This window comes from Elephantulus edwardii, unplaced genomic scaffold (genome assembly GCF_000299155.1).
Source record: "Elephantulus edwardii isolate Elephantulus edwardi_28Jun2011 unplaced genomic scaffold, EleEdw1.0 scaffold00186, whole genome shotgun sequence".
NCBI classification, from domain to species: Eukaryota; Metazoa; Chordata; class Mammalia; order Macroscelidea; family Macroscelididae; genus Elephantulus; species Elephantulus edwardii.
The window spans coordinates 3493849-3506534 of NW_006399936.1; the positions used below are offsets into that span (position 1 = coordinate 3493849).

The 12686-nt window shown below is 54.6% G+C and overlaps 1 protein-coding gene across 1 annotated transcript in view; it reads left to right on the forward strand.

Moving 5' to 3' along the window:
- The window catches only part of GTF3C1 (general transcription factor IIIC, polypeptide 1, alpha 220kDa), an 89853-nt gene that overhangs the window by 70773 nt on the left and 6394 nt on the right, over positions 1–12686 (forward strand). The window contains exons 28-36 of the mRNA XM_006896631.1: positions 1577–1639; positions 2390–2483; positions 4043–4215; positions 5464–5757; positions 6897–7156; positions 8458–8732; positions 9332–9849; positions 11741–11933; positions 12595–12680. Coding sequence (XP_006896693.1) covers positions 1577–1639; positions 2390–2483; positions 4043–4215; positions 5464–5757; positions 6897–7156; positions 8458–8732; positions 9332–9849; positions 11741–11933; positions 12595–12680 — 1956 coding nt within the window. The remainder of the gene's footprint in view (positions 1–1576; positions 1640–2389; positions 2484–4042; positions 4216–5463; positions 5758–6896; positions 7157–8457; positions 8733–9331; positions 9850–11740; positions 11934–12594; positions 12681–12686) is intronic.

Consider the following 12686-nt stretch of genomic DNA (forward strand, 5'->3'; position numbering starts at 1 on the left):
TTCTGATGACATTTTGTGAGTGATAGCACTGACCTTATGAGTAATAACTATCCTCTATTTTGTTCACTACTCCACTATGTTGCTTAAAGTTGATCTTGGGGCATAGGCTTTGTGCTCCGTCTGAAGGGTTTCATGGGGTCCTCTGTGCTCCGTTGTTCAGTTTGTAGGACTTTTTTATTTTCCTCCCAGTAAGAATTTGAGTTCTGCTCCACATTTTTCTCGCCTTTTATTTAAAATCAACTCTTGTAGCCCCGTCAGCATAGCCCATGGTGGCCACTGGGCACCATCTAGATCTTCCTCGTCTCAGGGAAGATGAGGTTTTGGCTGGTGAAGATGCGTTTCTTCTTTGAGATTTTCATTATGGCTTGTTGATATATGTTATATATGTTGTTATATATGTGTGTGTTGAGCTTTGGGTTATCTTCTGACTGTTTGGGTCCTGGTTGAGTCAAGACCCATCATCTTAGATGGTAGATGGACAGTAGCTCACATGCTATTGAGGCCTCACACCCACTGCTCTCTACACTCAGAGGCAGATCCTGATTTTCTGAGCTGTGGTGTGCCGGTAGACTGAGTGTCTCCTGAGGTCGGGTGGTTCAGATAGCTTGTTAGCCTGTAGTGTGTATCTGTCATTTACAGTCACACTTATTTCCAGTGATGCTTTGGAACAACTGTTGGTCATAAATACGATAGTTGTTGTTTGTTGTCATGTGCCATCGAGTCACTGTGACTCATAGCGACCCTATGTACAAGAGCCCTAACCGCCGTTCTATCCTGTGCCAACTTCACTGTCTCAGACACACTCCCACCACTCCACTCACAGAATCGATTCATCTCACCAAGGCTCTTCCTCTCCTGCACCATCCCTCCGCTCTACCAAACATGATGTCCCTCTCCAAGGACCAGTAATATGCCCAAAGTATGTCAGACGAAGCTTCAGAATCCATGACTCCAAGGAGCATTCTGGCTAGAGTTTAAAAAAAGGCTTGTTTGGTTTTTATTTTTGAAAGAGAGTTCATGAATCATTTAAAAGAAAGAAAAAGTTGGCACTTTAGCAATAAATTTGATCTCACACATTCAGGCAGACAAGGCAAAAAAGAAAGCGTTGCACATTTTTACTTGTTTGTATGACTGAAAATGTTCACAAGTGTTTTTCTGAAACGTACTTTTTCTTTTATAGAAACTAAACAAAATATTATAAAGGACAGGATTTTTTATTGTTTCTTTTTTTTTTTTTAAAAAAGCCAATTCTATGATTTACTCTCGTATCCACCCTTAGAGTAAACACAGTGTAAAGCGGTGTTACTGTGTGCAGCTCAGGAGTAGACAGGGAATTGTCGCAGGTTCGAGTCCTGGGAAGCTGTGTCCTCCCTGTGTGCTCTCTTCTCTCCTGTGCTTGCTGTAATCCCGCAGTTCCAGACTTATTAAGTGAGAAGAGACCACATTTCCTCATTTTCATTTGTGTTCACAACACTGAGTTTTGGTAAAGTCGAGCGTTGGCCGCCAGGAGCTCCTGTCAGCCCTGGTAGTATTTTCTTGGTTCCATTGACGTGGCCTTCCCGTCCCTTTTACGCAGATACCGAGTTCTGGCAATTGGAGATGAAAAAGATCCTGTCATTGAAGAGGATGAACTTAACAGGCAAGTACAGGTGTACCGGGGCCCCATTCCTCACCTGCTGGTTGGTGTTGGCTGTGGGCCCAATCCAGGCTGCCCTCCCACCTCCGCTGTCAGTGAAGTGTGCGGAGACTCTGCTGTTGAGCCCTGTCCAGGACAGGTTTGCCTGCGCATAACTGAGCGTATCACTGGGCTCAGAAAGTTCTTCCTCCCACCTCCATCGTAGAATAATGTTGTTCTGTTGTTGATCGCCTTTGAGTCAAGCTCAACTCATAGCGACCCCATGAACGAAAGGCCTGAAGCCTCTCTACAACCATCAACATTTATCACAGTTTCTGGAGGCATGTTATTTAGGAAGTGAATGCCACTCCTGCTTCCAAACCATCATAGAATATTAATTCGTTTTTGTTCCATTTCATTTTAACACCCATATTCAATGAGAAGCCTAGTCTCGTTGCAGGGGAGAAAATGTGTTTGTAATTGGAGAGGAAAAAAATAGAAGCCCAGATTGCGTTTTATTAATTGTCTCACATAGAAAATGTGTTTCGAGGATATATCACCTTTTTGCGCCCTACGTTGAAACTCTTTGCCTCTAAGAATTGACTAGTCAGCAAGGTCGTTGATTGGTCTTTATTGTTACTTTAATGAGCCTGTTGGATTTTCCCTCCATGACCCCAGCCCCCCACACAAACACACACACGCGCGCGTCCTGTCCTGGTGATGAGCATCCCGGGAACCCCAGGCTCACGCCGCCCGGCACCTTCTGTCTTTCAGCATGGACGATGTGCATTTCCTGGTGCTGCAGAACCTCATCCAGAGCACCCTGGCCCTCTCCGACAACCAGATGAAGTCCTGCCAGTCCTTCCAGGTGAGTGCTGCTGGGCTGGGCCCCTGCAGGGCCGTGCCTGCTGAGGTGTGATGCACTCTTCTTTCACCTTTAAAGTGTGGAGATGGGATGCCGTGACCTCAGATCCCTCCATTGCTGGGGACTTGAAGCTACCATTTGAAGCAGAAAATTAGGCAGAAGAAATGAGATATGACAAAAACTGTGAGAGTAATTGAGCTGTATGGCTTTTTTTCCCTCCTCAATAATAAATGCTGAGAGTTTCTGATCATAAAAGGCTGCATGGAAAGCTGCCTTTCTGTTGGCAGGACGTCCTGTATGTGTCCCAAGGAAGCGGTGGATCTCTGATGCTCTGCTGTCCTGTGTCAAAAGAAAGATGAAAGAGAGAAAGTGGAGCTCATTTGATCCCACGTTGAGCTGGGGATGTTGGTGTGATTGTTACTCTTTGTACAAATACAGAGACTTGAGGTTCAGAGACGTTAATAATAATTTTTTTAAAAAGGCAGTAAGATCACACAGGTCGTCAGATGGAGGTTCAGATCTCAAACAGAGATGCTACCTACAATGCTCCTTTAATCTCAAACCCTAAAAAGCATCTCCTTTGGCTTCCCTTACCAAATCACCCCTTTCTAGAACGTGAAAGAAAAATTAAAACTCAGAGATGTTTTCTCACCCTATTGATGGATGTAGACTGGTGGGATCCCTAACTTTTAGGGACCTGAGGGTCAGCTGAAAAGCTCGTTTAGCACGTGGCCCCACACAAGTGCTAGCACGTCCAGCAAGGGTGGCAGTGGGGGGGACCTTAACCTGTGTGTGCCTCCCGTCTCCGAGATGCTGAGGCAGGCGGCACATGGACCACCCTTTGGGAAACACTGGTGTGCCCCCCCCCAACACCCCACCCCCAGCTTGGTATTGCTTGTTTTCCCCAGGCATGTGATTGTTACTCTGGCTTTGAGGGCCCCGAAGGAAGGCCAGGAGAAGCGTTGATTTCAGGACAGAAGGCTCAGGTTTGACTGCTGGGCTTCAGAGGGCTCCCTAATGTAGCACTCAGGCCTCTACAAGCCCAAGATGGCCTGCTGGTGCAAATTTGATTTCTCGTCTTCTTGCCTGTCAAGTGTTGGCCGTGGTTCCTTTGAGTTTCTGTTGCACCTCCTGGAGTGACATCTGGGGTCTTCAGACCAGCGAGATGGCATTGGTCACATTCTATACTGTTAGCATCCAGCCCTTTAACTGGGGGTTTTATTTTCTTGTCCCTGTTTTATGCCCCCAATGTATGCTTTGTGTAGTGGGGAGCTGGTATCAGTGTGACCTTCTCTGATCTGAGAGCAGGAAGGGGGGAGAGGTAAGGGATAGGAGTTCTGCAGAGCCACTCAGCGTCCCTGCATCTGAGAGGTGGTGTGGACAGTGACCAGCAGCCTTCTTCCAAGCTGCCTGACTTCATCGATCTCTGAAAGAGTGGCCTGATGGTGGGGAGCGATGGCCTGAGAGTTGGGACTGCCAGGTGCCTGTGCTCACTCCGAGCATCCGTGGTCTTTCCTGTTCCTCCGCACGGCCCTCCTCACCCCTGACCCGCTGTGTTGCAGACGTTCCGCATATACCGGGAGTATAAGGAGCAGATTCTGGTCCGGGCCTTCGTGGAGTACCAGAAACGGAGCCTGGTCAACCGGCGCCGGGTCAATCACACGCTGGGGCCCAAGAAAAACCGGGCTCTGCCCTTCGTGCCGATGTCCTACCAGCTGTCCCAGTCCTACTACAGGTGAGGGCGCACGGGCCTGCCACAGGTGAGGGTGCACAGAGCTGGCCCTCCAGGGTTCAGGGGCCATGCGAGCGAGATTGGAGGCTTGCCCTGTGTCCTAGGAGTCGTGGCATCAGAGAAGGTGGGGGCTGAGAGTAGCCCCTGAGAGTGAGCTTTCTCAGCAGCGGCCGTCCTGCGTCCTTGTGTGAGGATGAGGTTAACACGGTCTTGTGTTGAGGCATTTACCCTTTGCGGGATTTCTTTCTCTCCTGTCCAGTTGAGCAACATTATTTTCTGTTTAGTAATTGCTCCCGTTAAAAGCGTGTTCTCCTTGCCAGTCCCTCATCCTCACAGCTCAGATGCACTTAGTTCTCCTGCCGTGCAGACCACAGGCTTCATTTCACTCTGCCGTGGCTGATTGTAGCTCCGCAGTCCCCCAGTGGCAGCGCGGGGACCTGGGGTGAGTTCTCTGAACTGACTTCCAGGGCTCCTCTCCTAGCATGGTTCCATACCGTGTGTGCACACTTGGCCGCTGGTCCCCGGCCTCCCTGAGACGCTCCGCCTACCCCGAGCAGCCTCCCCTTCTCCTTGCTGGTCTTGGCCCACTCTCCGCATTCAGAGACTTACAAGTGAACTGGGGATTTTGTTTGATTCTTTTATCCTGTCTCTAACTTCAGATACCTTCTCTTTTCCTAAATCCTCATTCCCATGGCCCTTTCCTTCCTGGAAAGCAGCCTGTTACAGGAAGACCTGTGGATTTGAAAGCAGGTCGGCAAGGCTTCAGTAAAGCTTCAGGTCCAGTTAGGCTACTCGAGCAGTTTCACTGGGCACACGGTCTCACATTTGACCCACGAGTGTGGGCAGCAGGACCAGGGCCTCTTGAGCCCTTCTCTGACTCCCTTTCTACTTGGTCAATGAAGGTTACACTCCTGGACAGAGCAAGGGCTCACCCCTGCACCGGCCTCATGCAGTGAGCCCTCCATCTGGGCTCAGGGCTTGATTTCTCTACCAGATGATCAAACAGTACAGTTTTCTTGTCCATGTGAGCAAGGACTGGGCCTTGGGACTGATTACAAGATGGAGAGGCGTGGCCCAGCCTCCAGGTGCTCAGAGGTGGGGAAGGACACTGGCAGTTAGTGAGAGCCCGGCTGTTCCTCCTGGGACTGCCTGGTGTTGACCACGGTGATTTGGAGTGACAGTCCCCCAGGCAGATGAGAACCTCCTACCCTCAGTGCTCACTCTGGCTCCCCCCTTTTTCCATCCGTGCAGGGTTTTCACCTGGCGTTTCCCAAGCACCATCTGTACAGAGTCATTCCAGTTCTTCAGCAGAATGCTGGCAGCTGGCAAGTCAGACCAGCCTGATTGTTTTACCTTCAAAGACAAAGACCAGGATAATGACAGCACTGCAAATGACCTCCTGGCCTTTACGCTGGACGCCCCCGGGGGACACTGTGTGGCTGTCCTGTCCCTTTTCTCTCTGGGCCTTATTTCTGTGGACATGAAGATCCCTGAGCAGATTGTGGTGGTGGACAGTACAATGGTGGAAAATGACGTCATCAAGAGGTAAGAGGCCAGGCCAGCTTCAGCTGTTGGGGCACACTGCCCAGAGCCACGGTTTCAGCTTGGGGGTGCTCACAGAGGCCTCTCAGGATTGCAGCATGGCTGGTGTTCTGTGGTCGGTCATCTAGTCTTTATTCTCCCAACAAACACTTGGTGCATTTTCTGCTTTGCTGGACCCTCTGCCCAGCACTGGCCAAATGCAAATACAGCATAGGCTGTGTCTTCAAGGTGTTCACCAGGTGGAGCCCAAAGATCTGTGAACTAGGAGTTACAGTGCGGGCCAGCTTCGTGGTCCCCCCACATGCTGTGGGAAGCAGGACCAGGTGGCTTTGGCCTGACCATAGAAGGTACAGCGTGGTAGGCAGGGTGTCACAGGCTGGCTTCTCTAGAGGAGCAAAAGCATAGAAAGGGTGGGAGTGGGATCTGGATCAGGAAACTGCTCACATAGTCAGAGAGGCTGGTGAGACCCAAATCCATGGTCAGGCTTCAGACTGGAGGCTTTTCCCCACCCCTGTGGTTGCAGGAACGAAAGATCAGCAGATCAGGCAGCTGGCTGCCTGCCGGCTCACAGGGTTAAAGGAGCCGGCAGATCCCACCGTCTGTAGCACAGGCTGCAGGCTGCTGGAAGATAGGGCTGAGAACCAGAGTTCAGAGGGTGCCAGTTTGGATGCAGCTTTGCCAGACTACCCCCAAAGGGAACACCTCTTAAATCAGATCACAAAATAGAGGAGAATTCCATAATCCTAAGAATCTGAGCCTGGCCTAGTTAGTGTACTGCATTAAACCATCACAGAATGATAAGAAGGGAGGTGGTTTGAGGGCTGAACTAGGGCTTAGTGGGAATACAGACATTTAGGGGGCAGAGGCATCTGATGGGTTTTCCAGACCAAAGGAGACATTCGTTCACAGATGAGTTGAGAGGGGTTAGCAGAGGGTATGTGAGAAAGTGGGGTGACAGGTGAAACTGGACCAGCAGCCAGTGCAAGACCTTCTGGAAGGAAAGGCGGGCCGTGCCCCGGTGGGCATCCTAGCTGCTAGAGGCCATTATGGCCAATGACAGAGGGCCCCTGAGCAGGAGCTGGGATCAGCAGAAGAGGCAGATGGGGGCCCTGTCGGTAAGCCAGGCTCCCCTTTTCTTCCAGCCTGGCGAAAGATGGCGGCTTGGAAGACGATGACGACGATGATGAGGACTTGGACGAAGGCTCGGGGAGCAAGCGTCGGAGCATCGAGGTGAAAGCCCCCCAGGCCTCCCACACCAACTACCTGCTCATGAGGGGCTACTACGCCCCCGGCATCATCAGCAGCCGCAACCTCAGCCCCAACGACAACATCGTCGTCAACTCCTGCCAGGTGAAGTTCCGGCTTCGAAGCAGCTCCGGGCCCACCTGCCTCCAGTCCTCCGGTGAGTCCCCCGCGGGAGCCCCAGGACAGGGAGCCGGCTGGTCGGCCACCGAGGCGCTCGGGCCCATTCCGTGACCCACCCGTGATGCCCACTCGCCCCCAGGCCCTGCAGGCCAAGGAGGAGGTCCGGGTGATGGTGCCAAAACAGATGACAAATAGAGAAAATACCTCACACACGTGTGTACACAGCCCTCTGCTTTTTTTTATTTATAATTTTATTTTTTTCTTTTTTGTGTGTACCGTCAAATTGGATCTGACTGGTACAGGAGGAGATTGCCCCTCCTTCTCCAGCAGAGCATCTGGTGGATTCGATCTGTGTGCCTCTGGGATTGCAATGCAGCTTACCGCTCCACTCTTGGGCCAGGCTGAAGAGCACACGCCCCCCGAGACCCCCTCCCTAGCAGGGAGCACTCACTCAGGGCCCCATGGGGTTCACACCCCGCCTGAGAGCTGCTGCATTGTCTGCTTTTTTCTTTTTAATCGAAGTGATGTGTGTGGGTTAAAGAAGTCCCGTCAGGAGGGCCTTGCTCCCACCTGTTCCCCTCCCCCTGGCCGCTCCTCAGATGTAACCTGTTCCCGGCTTCTCTCCGAGTTCTCTGGAGTTAGCTCTGGAACACTAAGTTACACTCATTGAAGAACATATTAATCACGACCTTAGAACTTCTAAGAATCAAGATGAGTATTTAGCTGATGAATTTTTACCCCCTTCATTTCCGACTTTTGTACTTAGAAAAAAAAAAGGGATCACCGTTACGTCACTTAAGTAATATGATTGAACTTGTTTCCCAAGCCCCTAATTTCAGGCAGTCTGTACCTGTACCATGTAAAGTGGGGCTGTGACAGTCCCCTCCCTTCCCCACCTCCCTGTCCCCTCCTCACCTCTACCTTTATTGGCTGCGGTTGGTGGTATTTACATCATTCCGTAACTACAGTGAGATATTTGCGTTCCGCTCACCAGTGGCATGTTTAGTAAACAGAAACCAACCAATATAAGCAAAAAGGGGTTCACTGGGAGAGGCTGAGTGTGAGGAGGAGTGAACAAGCCCCCGCAGCCAGAAGGGGACCCCTCCTCCAGGGCTCGGGTCCAGCACCCCGCTCCTTGAGCGCCGATAAAGTCACTTCTGTCAGCTGCCCCCGGGGGCCAGAACGTGTCCACTCTGGTGTCCACCCTAGGGTGCTGTGCAGCTTTTTTGGGGAGCAGGCATGGGGACCTCTGAATTCCCTGCTTCTGCTGCCTGTGCCTGGGTCCAGCGGGTGGGCTTCCGTCGGGACTGATACTGACCTCCTGCCTCGTTTTTGCAGCCCCTTCTCTGGATGAGATGACGGTGGGACCCTCCTGCCTCCCTGCCTCTCTAACCAGCGTGCTCAATACCCAGGAGATCAGCTTGGAAGAGTTTGTCCACCTGGTGGTGCTGTCTGGGTACAAACCAGAAGACGTGGTTGCTGCCCTGGAAATCCAGAGGGCCGTTGAAGCCACGGGGGGGTTTGGAGTCGACAAGCTGGAGCTGAGCAGACGGTTTTCTGCCCTTGAGAAGACAAGTGATGAGCGCACCAGGACGTTCACCGACTACGTGCAGGTGAGTTGAGTCCACATTGCCCACAGGCCAGGTGCACTCTGGGACGGGCCTGCTTTGGACCTGCGAGCATGCGTCAGAAACACTGAGTGGGAGGTAGGCCAGGGCTCGGGTAGAGATGGTGGTGGGACACACGTGCCAGCCTTTGCCCATCTGTGGGCTCCAGAGCCCGCTGATTGTAGGATGGTGACGGGAGACACATGCCAGCGAGCCCTGTGTTGCTCCCAGGGTGGGGGGCAGACGTGCAGCACCCGTGAGAGGCGTGACCGCCCACGTGGAACGAGGAGGATCTCGCTGTAGGTTAGGGTGCTGAGTTCTGTGGGCGCTTACCACGTCACGTTGGCCGGGCAGGAGATTGGTAAATTACCCTCCGCCCCGAGATCGTGGCTCTGTGCAGGAAGTGTGTGTGTCTGACACGTTACAGGTCAGCACGGTGATGCTTGGGAAGGGACAGAGGGACACCTGGCTCATTGGTGCAGTGAGCACATCTCATGCTTCACGCATGGAGTGTTTGAACGGGACTAGCCACTTGCAGCTTGACGCTGAGCGGCCGTCAGGTGAGAACGACCCAGACAGTCCCAGCTCCTGTCTCCTTTCTCTAGGACCTCCTGGAGCATCGCCAGGTCCTGGAGGTTGGCGGCAACACAGTCCGCCTGGTGACCATGGCCTTTTCCGGGCCTTGGCTCCTGCACTCGGTACAGCTGAAAGACAGAGAGGAAGACGTCCAGTCCCCAAGGGAAGACCTCCAGGCCAGGCCCCCGGGGGGACCGTCTGGTGAAAGCAGCCCCTTCGAGAGGCAGACCCCATTTCTTCAAAGCCCCCAGCGACTCAAGAGGCCTGCCAGCTGGGCCAGCAGTGACACCACCAGCACACACAGTCCCGGTGATGACCTGCAGCCCCCTGCAAAGCGACCTGCGTTCCATAGTGTGTGTGTGTCCCCCAGCAGCCGGCTCAGAGCAGACGCTGGGCCGGAAACCCGGGTCCCTGCCCTGCCTGCAGCTCCTGAGGACATGGGGGCCAGGAATGCTCCCCCAGGAGCATCAGACGCCGAGCAGGAGGACCAGGAGGGCTTCGTGGAACCCAGCTCACCAGGCCAGGAGCAGCTGAGCTGCCAAGTCCGGTGCGAAGACCCCCAAGGTACTGAACCTCACCCCCGACCCCGCCAAATTCTGTCCTCAGGCCACGTGGGGGACACACCTTCCTCCTACACTGAGGACTCCCCGCTGAGGATTTTCAGTTGCTCAGAGAATAATCCTTTCAGGGGAGGAGGCTGTTACCCCCACTGGAGGGCACATTCGCACCCCTTGCCGTCTCAGCTGGCATTCCACGGGAAGAGATTGCCCGACTTGCTGCCTTAGAGCCACTGGGGGATTTGAACCTCCAGAGAGACGACACAGTGCAGCTCCCTACAGTCTAGGCCACCAGGGCTCGAAGCCTTGGGACCCAGAAGCCGGGGGCACCCGGCCAGCCAAGTCTGCTGTGTTAGCCTGCTGCCGGCAGGGCGGTGGCAGGGCCCAGCGTTTCCTAGCGACTGGCAGGCCTGGACTTACGCGCCCCGCCGGCTGCCTCTGCGTCTGGGGACCCCCTGCACCTATGCTCAGCAGTGGCCTTTCCGTGTGGTTTCTACAGGGGATTAATCTTTTAGGGGAGAAGGCCTGGCCTTTACAGACACTAGGTTTTTGGCCAGTGTTTCTTAATGGGAACCGAGAGTTCACATGCTCCCGCTGGTGGGGGTCCCAGAGGCCCGGGGAGAGGCTTACCCCACTGCACATGTCTGGTTCTGTCCGAAGTGTGCCGGCTTCCACCTCCACGACCCAGCTTCCTCTTTGGAAGCCTCGGGAGGCGGGGGGCTGTTGTCCTCCTCACTGGTTTGTCTGTGAGCTTGGATGGGGAGGCAGTGGAGATGGGCTCCTTTGCATTGGCCTCCCTCACGGCCTTCTCTCCCAGCAGGTCTGATGCAGAGCCCCGTGGCTGGCAGCTTCTCCTACGTGGTGCAGGACAGGTGGGTGTGGGGCCCTGTCCCAACCTCCCAGGGTTGTCAGAACACGGGGTGGGGGGTGTCCTCGGGGCTCCCTGTCCTTCGCTAGCGGACATGTCCCTGGACAGCAAACCCGTGCTGGAGACTTTGTCCAGCACAGCCGTCCTCAGCAGGGACTGAGAATTGGACGGGGATCGCCTGGCTGCAATACGCACCGGGGATCGGGTTTCAGGACACTTGTAACGGACACGCTAGAACTGGCCGTTTGCTGTGTCTCACATGACGAGTCAATGGCCCGGAGCACCTGCAGCAGGCGCTGTCCCTGTCTCCAAGAAGGACCACTTCAGGTCACAGCCAGCACATGACCAGATCAGCCCAGGGCCCCCTCAGTCCCTCAGATTGAAAGCCTGGCTCTGGGGTGGATGCACTTCTGTCGGGAGGGGCCGCAGTCCTCCAGCCAGAAGAGCTGCCTTCAGGACCCCAGCACTCAGGCTTCCAACTTTCGGGTGAGGGGCCACCCCTGGCAGCCCCAGGCTCCAGGTCCCGGGTGAGGCTGGTAAAGCCAGAGATTAGAGCCAGAGTGGAGAGAAAGCCAGTGCTGGGTGACAAGACATTGTCATTGTCAAGGGTCATTGGTCCTTGTAGCCAAGGTCACGGTGGGCCGAGCAGAGATGGGACATTGTTTCTTACAGTCATGGTCACAGTGGGCTGAGCAGAAACACCTCACTATCTCCTACAGTCATGGTCACGGTGGACTGAACAGAGAAGGGTCATTAATCCTTGTAGCCAAGGTCACGGTGCTCTGAGCGGCCCTGTTAGGGATGCCCTCAGTCAAGGTCAGGGCCTTGTGGTTGAGACCACTCCCATGAACGTGGGCAGTGAGGGGGGGTCCCTGAGCAGAGAGGAGGTGCCTCCCTCCCGTCGCTGTGCACTTGGCCCTCTGCCTTCATCTGTAGACCGGGCCACATGCACAGGGCCTTGTCCCCACTGTCCCTCACTTGCCGAGCAATGACTTGGTCCTCTGGCCCTGCAGGAACTGTGAGAACATCTCCTTCATCAGCCGCCCATGGCGCATCGTGGACGGCCAGCTGAACGCGCCCGTGTGCAAGGGCATGATGGAGGCCGTGCTCTACCACATCATGTCCAAGCCTGGCATCACCGAGAGCTCCCTGCTGCAGCACTACGACGGCGTCCTGCAGCCCGTGGCCGTGCTCGAGCTGCTCCAGGTGGGGTCCCCTCTCCTCCCAGCCCAGCCTCCCGACAGAGAAAAACCAGCCCCTCGGGCTGCTGCTATAGGACCCTCCACCCCATCCGCCACAGCCCCTGCCTGCCTGTGCGCTGGCCCAGCCCCCAGCCTCCTGCATCAGCCTTTTCTCTGGCCTTTAGCACTGAGGACCCAGGCCCTGCTTCCCTCCAGCCTCCCCTCAGCACCCTGGCTCTGTCCGTGGCCTGCCTTCCCAGCACCCTGAAGTGCTTTGTCCCAGGGGGTTTCATCCAGCCTTTTTTTTCTACGCCCCACATAATAATAAGCCTACAAGTCCACGGAGCTGGCACAACCCTGGCGGGCCACAGGAGAGCCAGGTGGGGTGCCCCTCTTTGCTGTCCTGCCTTTCAGGAGGCCTAGAGCGCAGGCGCCGTGGGAAACCCCGAGTTCTGGAGCATTTGAAGTTCAGTGGTCCCTCGCCCTCCACCACCTTGTTCCAAAATCCCGTTTAACTGCAGTAGTTCCAGCCACTGTCAGAATGCTGGCGTCCTGATCGTGGCTTCTCCCAGGCCCGCACAGGGTCGATGCTTTGGGAACCGCCTCCTGGTACCCGGGCGTGTTGCATAAACGTCTAAGGAGCAAACACGCATAATGTCCACCTTTGTGTCTGTCGTGTGTTTCAGACTCTCGAATCCCTCGGCTGCGTGAGGAAGCGCACGGTGTGGAAGCCCCCAGCTGCCTCGCTCTTCTCGAAGCCCCTCATAGAAGAGCCAGA